This window comes from Zootoca vivipara, chromosome 3 (assembly GCF_965207765.1).
Source record: "Zootoca vivipara chromosome 3, rZooViv2.hap1.1, whole genome shotgun sequence".
Lineage (NCBI taxonomy): Eukaryota > Metazoa > Chordata > Lepidosauria > Squamata > Lacertidae > Zootoca > Zootoca vivipara.
Genome location: NC_142586.1, coordinates 24,313,198 through 24,326,150, shown reverse-complemented (window position 1 = coordinate 24,326,150; position 12,953 = coordinate 24,313,198). Strand labels below are relative to the sequence as shown.

The following is a 12,953-nucleotide window of genomic DNA, read 5'->3' as shown; positions in this document are numbered from 1 at the left end:
ATGGTTCCCTCTCTCAGGTAGTCTTGAGCAGGCAGCCCCAAACATCGCCCCCCAGATGTTTTGGACTACAATTCCCATCATCCCTCATCACTGGTCCTGTTAGCTAGGGATCATGGGAGTTGTAGGCCAAAAGATCTGGAGGGCTGCAGTTTGGGGATGCCTGGTCTTGAGGGTCTCCGGCTATGGGTTCTTTGTGTGGATTAGAATGGGCTTCACTTAACTAACCCTAGATTGCTCTGACAACAAACATCCCATAGCCACCAACACTAGCAAGCTTTGCCTGGCTGGCTACTTCCATTGCAGTCAGGACTCAAGATGGGCAGGGTATAAATAATAATAATAATAATAAATGTTTCTTACAAAATGGAAAGGGGACAATGGTAACTTTGGAGCTGAGAAATTTCATCCTCAAAATGTGTAGCCAGTTGGTCACAGCAGGTCCTTAAATGCAGGCCACCGGAACAGGCCACCACCATAACTGGAAATTGCCACTGCCAGTCCAAACTTCACCAGATAAATAATAATAATAATAATAATAATAATAATAATAATAATAATAATAATAAATTTTTTACTTATACCCTGCCCATCTGGCTGGACCTCCCCAGCCACTCCGGGCAGCTCCCAGCAGAATATTAAAACCACGATAAAACATCAAACATTAAAAACTTCCCTAAACAAGGCTGCCTTCAGATGTCTTCTAAAAGTCAGATAGTTGTTTATTTCCTTGACATATGATGGGAGGGCGTTCCACAGGGAGGGCGCCACTACCAAGAAGGCCCTCTGCCTGGTAATGGTCTCATCATGACAAGTAAGTACTTTACACCCTTCCCATCTTCAGTCCATCCCTCATAGCGCTGTGGATAGAGACTACATCAAGGATTCGCCCTGTCCAATGTGTAGGATTCGTGACCATTTGAGACAGGCTTTCGTGGAGGCCATGACATCCTGAGCTGGCCCAGCCTTTGCATGAGTATTTAATTCACCCAGGACTGCCATTCTCCAACACTATGCCAGAGACCACCCTGGCCAGCTCAGTCAGGAATGCTGATGGGCAACAGGGTGGTCGATAGACCAGCAGCACCTCCAGTCTGCCTCTCCAGCCCAACACCAGGTGCAGACCCTCTAAGCCTGGCTTCCTCAACCTCGGCCCTCCAGATGTTTCTGGCCTACAACTCCCATGATCCCTAGCTAGAAGGACCAGTGGTCAGGGATGATGGGAATTGTAGTCTCAAAACATCTGGAGGGCCGAGGTTGAGGAAGCCTGCTCTAAGCCCATCCCAAGAGGTTTAAAACCAAACCAAAGAACACCCACAAACAACATTGGAAATGCAACAAACAAGATTGTCAGCATTATCCCTTGTCATGGAGCAAATGAATAATCAACTCTGCTGAAAATGGGAGGGTGGAAGCAAGCCAGGTTTCAGTCCTTGAGACCTTTATATCGGTTCAATTCTTTATGTTCCCAGTTCATTCTTGAGTACTGTACCCAAGAAAGCATCACACTTCTACCACAATGCTCGGGTTGTCTACCTCGTAATAAGTGCCTTGCCTCTGACTGATCCAAGCCCACAAAGACTGGCTGGACCCTCAATTACTTGATGCAACAGGTGGAAGACAACTCGATGCAACAGGCAATTCAAGGGAGAGTGTGGCATTGTAGGGTGGAAAAGCCTTTAAAAAACCAACCACCTAACAGGCAACTGACAGCTTAAGTGTCAAGCCACGGGTACAAACAAGAACCCCAAATGTCAGGTAGAGAGTCTTATGGGGACAAAGAGTTGAGTTTTAAGACTAAATGCTCCTTTGGTTTCTAAGCACCACACTGCTATGATTATAAATCTGTCATTCTAATATGGCAGCCATTTTCCTTTTTTTGAAACTGGAAAGAAGATTGTGATTTAATGCATCACCACGATCAAAAATAAAAAGCAAATCTGTGAAATGATTCCCAGCAATCAAAATACAGGAGTGCATCGTTTTAAAGGCTGTACGTGCGACAATGCCGCTGTTTTAACAGCTTACAGAGCAATCTTGTGAGAACTTCTGGCAGTATTTGGGCAAGTGATAAAAATACACTGACTGTGGAAGAAAAGGCTTCGGGGATTGTGCCTACCTTGCCTGTTCTCTTGGGTAATGTTAGTCATGCTTCCATCTTCTGCAAAGCCACATTCCAAGTTATCCAATATCTGCAATGAGTATTTTTATTTATTTATTTAAAATAATTTTTATTGCATATTTTCCAACTTAAAACATCCATCATAGCCTCATAACACAATTTTTTTATCTTACATAGAGCACACTGATAAAAAAAGAAAAAAGAAAAAAAGCACTGCTTAAAAAAAGCAATACAACAAAAAACAAGAAAAAACAAAACAAAAAAACAAAAGAGAATTTCAATCCTATCTAAACATTCTTCTTCCCTCATCGACTTCCCCGTCCCTCCCTTCCCGAGTCCATTTTAGTCCCAACTTCAGCAATCTTCTCCATTTAGCAAATTCCTCTATTATTACTATCTTAATCATCACGTAATCAACTAATTTTTATATCCTATAAAATTCCCTTAAGAAATTATTCTATCTATAGAAACCCCTTGGCCTGTAAATTCCCTAAAAAAAATTCCCAATTTTTACATCTAATAACCTTAATCTTTATCTCTTACACAATTTTTTTTTATTGTTACCCCCCTCCCTCCCCTGATTGGCAATCCCCTGTAAACCCCGACCAGCTCCTTGTAACAATCCATTTTCAAACCATTTAATCCATCCCTTATTAATAAATCCGTGTATCATTCACCCCACTCCATCTCTTACCCACTCTAAAACCCACACTCTCCCCCTCTCCTTCAGTTGTTCCCATCTCTGTCCCCAATTTCTTTTTCCATCTTTCTTCTTCTTGCCCCCCCCCCCCAAAAGCCCGGTCTTGTTTAAATCTTTTATCTTTGCCTGATTGTCCTTGACCAGAATCTGGTCTCCCTCTGCAATGAGTATTTTTAAGCAACTTTGTTGAGTTTGAACGCCATTCCAGGGTGAAAGCAAAAAATTGTAAACTGAAATCGGTCACGGTCACAGAGAGATTCAAACAGGGCTCCCCCCCCCCACCCCACGAGAGGAACTTTTGAAATCACCAATCTATAGGAAGTAATAGGAACTGAGAGACATTGCACATATTTCTGTAAATCAAGAAAATCTTTAATAAAAATAAATAAATCAATTAAGAAGAAAAAGAAAGAATGCTTTCATATTGCAGCTTGGCTGAAATGACATACACCCAAGAGTTAATATTCTGTGGACAATGCCAGCTCCCTCGGCCCGAAAGAGAGATGAGCACCGCAACCCCATAGTCACCTTTGACTGTACTTAACCGTCCAGGGGTCCTTTACCCTTTACCTTATTCCGAACATAACTGGAGAAATACACGCTAGGCAGGATATCAATTATTTCCTTCAGGGGAGGGTTATTAGCCTGTACAAAACGAAAGCAGTGCAACACAAACTGAAGTAAGCACATTCTGTGTTGTGAGCTGCTTTGGGGACTGTATAAATCCACTAAACCAAGTTGTCATCCGTGGAGCCAATCATTGCTCACCGGTGACGACAGCCCAGCAAGGGCTTCCCATTTGGGCCGCCTGCCAGTGACTAAGACTGTGAAGCACCTGCCACAAGACACGGTTGGTGGGCTTCAATCAGACAGGCGGGTGACACCATTGTGCAGGCAGAGTGTTTGGTTCTGGGCCAAGGAGATCAGGGTTCAAAGAGCTGGCCAGCAATGAAACTCTGTAATTGGTATGGGGCCAGTCTCAGCCTAACCCACCTCCCAAGACTGTTGGGAGGATAAACTGGGATCATGCCCGTGTACGCCAACTTGGGACTACTTGGAGGAAGTGAGAGATATGTGGGCATATGGAGATGAAGCCAGAGCTCACCAAGCCCTTCTACAGTTTGAGGTACTTCCAACCATCGGGAGCAGTTGTTGAGGAAGGTACAGGGGACTGGTGGGAGAAGGCAAGAGAGAAGCATGCAGCAAGTGAAGGCCCCTTCATGGAAACTCTGGATCTAAGCCAATGCAATAAAATAAAAGTTGATTCCAAAAGAGGTGTTAAAAACAACAACCACCACTTAACCCAAACGTTCTCTCTCTTTGGTAGTTTTATAGCTTCCATCAGGGGTTTCATTCCTAGCTCAACAATGATCTCTATCCTGTATCGCACATGTTTTCTTTCAAAACGATTTCTGTGATTAAAATGAAGTCTGGGCAAGCAAAAATAAAGATGGCTGTGATGATCTGGAAAATTATTTGGGCTGCTAACTTTGAATGGTTTTGTGCCTGAAATTATAAATCAAACCTCCCATCTGCATGGAAGAATATCTTCGGTTCCCTCCGTGGTGCCTCAAATACCATCACTCCTAAAATCATGATTTGTAGCATCCTTTGGCCTAAGAGAACTAAATGAGATTCATTCCAGAGCACTTGTACTTTAATTAGCTAGTCGTTTCTGCTGATCAGCGAATATAAGGGACTCCCTCTCCTGGGGACTGAGTGCACTGTTTCGGTGCTGATTTTGGCTCCTGCCAGCTGAGAGATGGAAGGCCCCAGCTGCAATTTACATTTAAAGCCACACCATCCCACTTTAATCAGTCATGGCTTCCCCCAAAGAATCATGGGAACTGTGGTTCGTTAAAGGTGCTGAGAGAGGGATGAATGCATAGATTCCTTTGAAATCTTTGTGGCTGAAACGTAGCTTACTGCGCAAAATTGAAATGAATGTGGCCTTTGGATCTGAAACGATCTCCCCACCCTTGTTGTGGAACTTCATCTCTTGTCACCTCTCTTGGACATGATTCTTCAGACATCTTCCCTGCAATCAGTTACAGCACAGGTATCTGCCCATACCTTCCACAACAAAGGCAGGGGCAAAATGGTCACTCAGTTTCTCCTTATCCTCCTCTGCCACTCCTTTGATGTGTGAGCAGTCAACCATCTCCTTACTCGTTTCCTGATGTTCTTAGAAGACATTTTCACCGTGGGGTTTAGCAATATTGTCTTCCTGTTCTTTCACTTGCCTTTATCACCAGCTTACATTTGCCAGAATTTATTTTCCTTTCTGCTCTTCCCATTTGGGCAAAGCTTCCATCTTCTGAAAGAATACTTTTTCTTTCTTTCTTTCTTTTTTTAATTTTAAGGTCACACATACATTATTACAAGTGTTAAAAAAGATCCTCTGTGTTGCTTCATGAAAGTGTTCCTGGCATTTTCATGAATTATAGAACTGTGCATTTGTTCCTAGAAGGAATTTTAGATGGTGCATATTTTCCGTTGAATAAATATGCAGCCTATAGGCTTCATCAGGACAAAACACATGGGAAAATAAGAATTGAATATTCTACACTTCAGGAGATTCGGCCTTGCTTTTTTATATATTTGTAAGGTATTTTTTTTAAGCTCTTAGTTTTGGTTTTTTTTGTTTGGACCACTGGTGTGCCTTACATAAATCAATATACTTTTGTACTGGTGAGCCAGCGTAGTAGGGAATTGTCTTCAGGCAAACAAAAACTGCAGTGTGGATGTTAATTTATTTCTCCCTCCACCCTCATTCATCTCTGTGAAAATGTTCGTTCGAAAATCTAGCTGGGACCACTTAAAGACTGACACTGGTGAGAGAAACAGGCTAGTAGGCATTCACCTTAAGACATATTGGGGGGCGGGTAGGATGTAAAAAAGAAAAAGAAAAAAAAGAAACTGCAAGTTTGGATTTGGTCCAGTAAGACCCCCAAACTCTCCAATGATGATTTTGGCACAAGATTTGCTGTTTGCAGAAGAGCGGTGTTTAGCCAGGCTTCCGGCTAGTTTTTAAATGTGCTTGTGCAGACAGATTAGCTTTTCCCTTTTTCCTTGCCATGTTGAATGGAAGCAGTCAACTGAACCACTTGAAATTACACACGTGCACAGAACAAGTGGAGAAGATGAACGCTATAAGAGAAGTAAAGATAAATATGACACAACCAAAGTTTGATTGTACAAATGTAAGTTTATTGGAGAGGTACACAGATTTGTATGTTTGTTTTTATTTCTGTATATGTATTAATTTTATTGCTGTATGTACCTAACTTAGAAACGTTTAAATAAAATAAAAAATGATGGGAAAAAAAAATGAAATTACACACGTGCTGGTTCTCACGGTGAGCCTTGCCAAAGATGGAGAAGCTGTGGCCTTCCAGCTATTGCTGGACTACAGTTCCAATCACCCCCAATCATTAGCCATGCTGCCTGGTGCAGATGGGAGTTGTAGTTCAGTTGCATCTGGAAGGCCGCAGGTTCTCCAACTGCAGCAAAGTCTTTCCCATCCCTCTTGCATGCATATGTGTGAATTTGAGCTGCGATGATTAGTCTACCCTGATAAGGATAGCATCAGTATTCTGTGCTCTGGTAACCTCTAGAGCAGTGTTTCTCAACCAGTGTGCCTCCAGATGTTTTGGGACTACAACTCCCATCATTCCTGACCACTGGTCTTGCTAGCTAGGGATGATGGGAGTTGTAGTCCCAAAACATCTGGAGGCACACTGGTTGAGAAACACTGCTCTAGAGCATGGGTAGGCAAACTAAGGCTGGGGGCCGGATCCAGCCCAATCGCCTTCTAAATCCGGCCCACGGATGGTCCGGGAATCAGTGTGTTTTTACATGAGTAGAATGTGTCCTTTTATTTACAATGCATCTCTGGGTTATTTGTGGGGCCTACCTGGTGTTTTTACATGAGTAGAATGTATGCTTTTATTTAAAATGCATCTCTGGGTTATTTGTGGGGCCTACCTGGTGTTTTTACATGAGTAGAATGTGTGCTTTTATTTAAAATGCATCTCTGGGTTATTTGTGGGGCATAGGAATTCGTTCATTTTTTTCCCTTCAAAATATAGTCTGCCCCCAAGGTCTGAGGAACAGTGGACCAGCCTCCTGCTGAATAAGTTTGCTGACCCCTGCTCTAGAGGTTAGACTACTGCCATATGTTGCATATGGGATTGCCTTTGAAATCAGCAAGAAGGCAACCAGAATCATCAGAAAATTTAGGTAGCTTCCATAAGAGGAAAAGGACATTTTAATGTTGAGGAAAAAGAGGACTAAGAGGGGACAAGGCAAAAGGTCTTATTCAGTGTAGTGCTACACGGGATAAGCACAGAACAAGGTCTGCTTGCGCAGTGAGACTTGCCCCACTCCGGCCCCTGTGCCTCCTGGAACCCGTTCTGGGTCTTTCCCCAACCTTCCAGAGAAGATTTAGGGGCCGCAGGGAGAGGAGAGGAGGGAAAGTCCTGTTGTGCAGACAGACCTTGTTTTGTGCACGCAGCAACTTAGCTGCATCTCGCCCAAAGACTTGATATGGAAAAGTGTACAGAGAAAAGGCCCCTCCTTTTATCATCATACTAGAACTCAATGAATTTATTGGCAGCAGATTGAGGGAAGTCAAAATAAAATACTCTTCACACAATGCAGCTGACTGATGGAATGGTGGTGGCCACCTCCTTAGATGCCTTTAAAAGGGGTTAGACACATTCATGGAAGTTGGGTCTATCAGTGATTAAGTAGCATCCATGTTTACTGAGCAAAAGTGGCTGGGAACAACCAGAGGAGATGCCTATTGCCTTCAAGGCCTGCTTAAGGATTTGATGGAGTCATCTGCTTGGCCTCTGTGAATGAGGCAAGACTTGTGGTCGGATCCAGCTGGATTGTTCTCATATCCAGGATCAGGTTTGTTTGGTTTGATGAAAATAAAAATTACCAGCATCTTATTAAATGAGAAGATTGATAAGGTTGAAAGTAGGATACATTGCTAACATTTAACTTTGGATCTTGCCACCCTACAAGGTTTGTTTGTTTGTCAGATTTCTAGGCTGATGGTTTGTTTAAAGTGAAAACATAACTGCGTAGCAATGGCCTTTTAAACACAGAGTTAAGGTGTAACATTTGTAATAGCAAGATCTTAAGATTTCAGAGCACAGAGCATGAGCCAGTCAAAATGAAGCACCTTCAAATTCCACTGAGTCTGGAAAAGAGCAGCTTATTTTAAGTCTACCCTGTCTGTCGAAGAATTATTGCATCATAACCGTGCAATGAATGACTGAAGCTTCATGGCTGTTCTAGACATTCTAAATACTCTGCCTACAGAAAGCGCAAGGCTACTGATGCCCAAGTATTGAAGAAAGATTGACTGCCCTTTACCTTTGTGCAGATTGTTTTCATACTGTGCAGTCTATCAAGCGACTCCTGAGGATTTCCGAGGTACTGCTGAAGTTCAGCATGCAAAATCCTCATGGAAAAAGGAACCATGGAACCTAGAACGGTAACAAAATGGATGGATTGCAATTATTGTAGTTATTGGTACGATCCACGTCTATCACAGGCATATGCTCTCTGCGTTTACTCAAGATAAGGTTATGCCTCTCTGGAGACATGGTATATACAGGACTGAAACAAACCTTAGCGTGGAACAGCAAGCTGTAGATTTTTGGACAGCTGCCCCCTCCCCCTCCCTGCACTCCGTCACCCTTCTTCATTGTTGCACTTAATGAATTGTTTGCCTAATATCTGTCCCTAAAATTTCAACATGTAAGTTATCTGAGGAAGTGATGAGCAAATGAAATCAGACCAGTGTTCAGCTGTGGTCTCCATTTTATCTGTGAAACTGTAAGTGCAATTTGAGTTCTGTTTATTCACTGATTTTTGTGGGGGTCTGAATGCAAACCAAATAAGGTTTCCGAGTTCTACAAGTCCGCATGTGGCTGCCAGCTTTGTGATTTTACTATTAATTGAAGAATCATTAGGTCTAATGATTCCTTTACACCAGGGGTGGCCAACTGCCAAGAGACTGTGATCTACTCACAGAGTTAAAAACTGACAGTGATCTACCCCCTTTTTTTTGGGGGGGGGGTTCAGGTCAAAGTTGTTGAGCTTTTTTTTGGAAGGAGAAATGCCCATGGGGGGTGGGTTGGTCAAAGTTGTTGAGTTTTTTTCAGGGTGGAGGTAAAATGTTGAGCTTTTTTTTAGGGGAGCCACAGTTGTTTAACTTCTTTGGGGGGAGCCAATCATCTACCAGTGATCTACCACAGACATCCAGTGATCTACCGGTAGATCATGATCTACCTGTTGGACATGCCTGCTTTACACAATGTCTTAGGACCCAAACTTGAAACTTTAGGGCTTAGAAAACAAAAGAAAGTATTCCTTATACAATAACAATCCAATATATTTTTGCGAGGAGAATCCCTGTTAGGAACACACCGAATTGTCTAGTAGCCCAGGGTCTTTCCTGCTGACCTATGAGTTCTGCAATGCTTTCTTAACTACTTCAAATAACTTTATTCTTAACTACTTCAAATAACTTTATTCCTCTATTTTGTGTCCCCATCATTTGTTCTTCTTGTCCTTCGTGGCTGTGGCTCCAAAGCTAGAGATTTCAGGTCTTATTATAGCACCCGGGCCGCTCACAATCCACTCCTTTTCAGACCTACTGAGTATAAAAGCTTCACTCCACAGACAGATGGATAGTCACCATGCCACAGAGAGAAAAATATGACTTCACTAGCCCTGAGAATGGTTATTAAGCAAAGTTAATGATCCTACATGCTGCTGCATGGAAGGCCAACTCATTAGCAGAGAGGTTAGTGTGCAATGGAAATCCATATCGCAATCAGAAAGATGAGGCACCAGAGCTAATCCCACAGCTTCATTTTAGAAGTGGCAAATAAAGTTGGCAGCCAACCAGCACTGAAGTCAATTTCTTACAAAAAGGGGAGTTACTACTTGGCTCACTTCAGATTCGGGGTGTGTGTGTGTGGAATCTTACTTTCCCACAACATCTACACCATGAATCCTGGACGGCACAGGAATGGGAGCGGAACAGGCCAAAGTTCTACTACTTCAGAGCCTGGGAGTTTGAATTTATTTATTTTTAAGAAGGTCAAGAGTTGAAGGTGCAATGCATTCGGAGGTAGGCTGGGTTTCCCCCACTTTGGTCTTGGAAAAGATGGTTTTTCTTTCTCTCATTCCTCAGTTACATCCCAACTAGGCAAAAATACCAGGACTTTTACTTTCATAGTAACATTTTAAAATGCAGTTTTAAACCAGAAATACTGATAGCTTCCTTTATGATTTCACTAAAGTATGCTGTCTCTTGCCACTGTAGGACAAAAATCTTATGAAAGGACAGTACTACTATTTAGTGACGGGGAAAGTCGGTTAATGCTCTGTCAAAATATCTGGATTTAGATGTGTAACTTTTGCTCAAATAGCACCAGCAAATTTTACTTTAGAACGAGACAAATGCACACATAGAATCACCACAGAAATGTAGGGTTGGAAGGTACCCTACATTTTATTTATTTAGGTTATTGATATCCTACTTTCCAGGATACACATCCTTCCAAGGTAATAAAATTGCAGCCACACAATTAAATCATAACAGTTCATTCTCATTCTTTCCACAGGGCAGCGGATAGTACGCAGCCCTGCCAGGATGGGGAAGTCCTTCTGGAACAGCCTCTGGGGTGGTCTTCACCTCACTGCAGCAGAGCGAGAGATAGGGAACAGGGCTACTCCATCAGCTCCACTGAGAGACCAGGTAACATTTGTCAGTTCCTGGCCATTATTTAGACTATGGTAGGCTATTGTTTAAAAATATACACCACATATTTTGTACCAAATATCGACACCCAGCCCCAAAATAAATAAAAAAAAGACTGCAAGGCAAAGTTATCCACATATAAACTATATAATATTAAAATTTTAATCACAAATGATGTGTACTTATACTGTCCTTCTGTAGCCTGTTCATTTATTTATTTTGAATATTATTTTCAATTTTGCACTGACAGATTTTTAATATGATCTGATTTAAAATCACAACGAAAGGATTAGGCTGTGCTGCAAAGTAGTTTTGTGGTTCTGGAATAATTTTTTAAAACCCAAGGAAAAAACCTGTTTTCTGTCTTTTGGGGGCATATGGGGAAATTACACACACACACATACACACACACACCCCTAGCATCCAAAAGCTGACTCCTTCAAAATGAAGAATAATCATCACCTCTGAATTGCTGCAGGAGAAAAACACAAAGACAGACCTTGGGAGCACAGAAGAGGTAATGACAAGTTAGTCTTTCGAGAAGGTAAGGTGGTTGCAAACCTTTCTCGTCAAAAATTTGCAAGGCAACCATGCTGGCCAGGAAAGTTTAGGGACATTAAGGGCTCTAGGAGCTGCTCAGTCAAGTTTCACAGAGAGCACTGAAGAGCCACAGAGGCAAGGACACTTTTGAATCCACCATAAAGACCCATAAGCTTTGCTTGGTTTGCTCTACAACCGTTTTATGACTTATCAGGCTGGAGGTAAGACTGTGCTGTTTGTAGTGTGAGTTATTGCTGGCTGAGTGAATGTAGCTGGGGTGGAGTTGTGGCCCAAGACTGGCCTTACTTTCACAGCAGGCCCTGTCCTGAAATGAGCAACCACAAAGGGGTTTGCCATTTTTTGGGGGGCGGGTTGTGTGTGTCACACTGGGGTGATACAGGGGCAGGGGCACCCTGTGCTCTCAGCCAGGATACAGAAGCGCAGGCTGCCTGAGAGAACTTTTCAATCACAATTTTGGTCAAAACAGCAAGACTTTGGATTTGTGGCACGATGACACGGCCAAATTGAACTTTCTTCCAGCTTCAAATTAAAATACCAGGGCAAAAAGAGGCTAAAAAAGGAGAGCCCATTCCTAGAGAAAAGGGAAATCTAGTTGTTGCAATGAACAAATAAGGAAACAGGTAACACGAAAGCCTGCCTAATTAATTGTAAACAGAGGCAGTCCTCAAATGCTCATGAGGACAGATTTAAAAGCAGGACAATCCTTTATAGTTCACCTGTGAGTTTCTGATAGCGTGACAGACTCTGTGATAACCAGGATTATGAACTATGAAAGTGCGTATCCTTATTCCGGGGTTGGGGGGAGGGAATCACACTGAGGAGTCTTATATAAACAAGGTGCATTGGTTAGTCACAGCATTCTAGAAGAATTATGCACACCTACAGGTTTCTCACAGTGGTAATAACCCCTTTTCAAAATAAATTTCCACAGTTCCAGAAGTCTTTGAGAAGTTTTAAGCAAGGGCTGGGTTATTCCTGCACCATGCGAAACATGTAGGAGATCTCTAACACTGTCAAGCAGTTAGCTGTGTCTGCAAGTCAGTGTTTATTATAATGGTCAAGTACATGATGGCATAATGCTTCTGCATAATGTGTATCTACCAATAAGTGAGGGACATGAACAGGCTCGAGAAGTATACGCAGATTTAGCATTCTGCTGCGGCACAGTCCCTTTCCAGGCGTTAAGAGCTGTGCTTCTCGTAATGTCTGAAGCTACCCTTAAGGAGACGGCAAAATATCCATCATTCTTATGGACAGGTTGTGAAGAAATGGTGATCTTTAGACAATTCTGTTTACAGAGTCCTTTTTCACTCCCCTTTTCTTCCCACTGGTATCCCCATGTGCCACACTTTGCTCTTCTCCACAGGAGTAAATCATATAATTAACTGAGGGAATCTAAAGAGGTGAAACTTCAGACTCCACTAAGGTCCTGCCTTAGCCATTGAGAGATAAGCCTGCTCCTATCTAAATTATCACTATTCTGGGTATTTCTTCATCATGCTAGAGTATGATGGCACCTGGAAAATGACTGTACACAGGATCCTTTTAAAAATGATGATTACGGACAGGATTCATCTAATAATTATTATTGCCCAATCCCCCCCCCCGTCCTACAAAACCAAACCCCCACTCATCAAAACATGGCAGCAAGTTAGTGCAATCCAATACTTTGTGCAGCAGAAATAAGGTGGGGTTACCCGAGGTCTGGGATGCATAAACATGTGCTCTAATCTAGGACAAGATTTTCACAAAGGGGAAAGGGTCAGATAAAGAAGTAGAAGGTA

The 12,953-nt window shown here is 42.4% G+C and overlaps 1 protein-coding gene across 6 annotated transcripts in view; it reads right to left on the bottom strand.

The window, feature by feature from the left end:
* TRAPPC12 (trafficking protein particle complex subunit 12) overlaps nucleotides 1-12,953 on the bottom strand; it is a 56,542-nt gene that overhangs the window by 19,686 nt on the left and 23,903 nt on the right. For all 6 annotated transcript variants that reach the window (XM_035109914.3, XM_035109911.3, XM_035109913.3 and 3 more), the window contains 2 exons: nucleotides 8,208-8,320; nucleotides 2,117-2,189 (listed from right to left, as the gene is read on the bottom strand). In XM_035109914.3, the coding sequence (XP_034965805.2) occupies nucleotides 2,117-2,189; nucleotides 8,208-8,320 (186 nt within the window). The remainder of the gene's footprint in view (nucleotides 1-2,116; nucleotides 2,190-8,207; nucleotides 8,321-12,953) is intronic.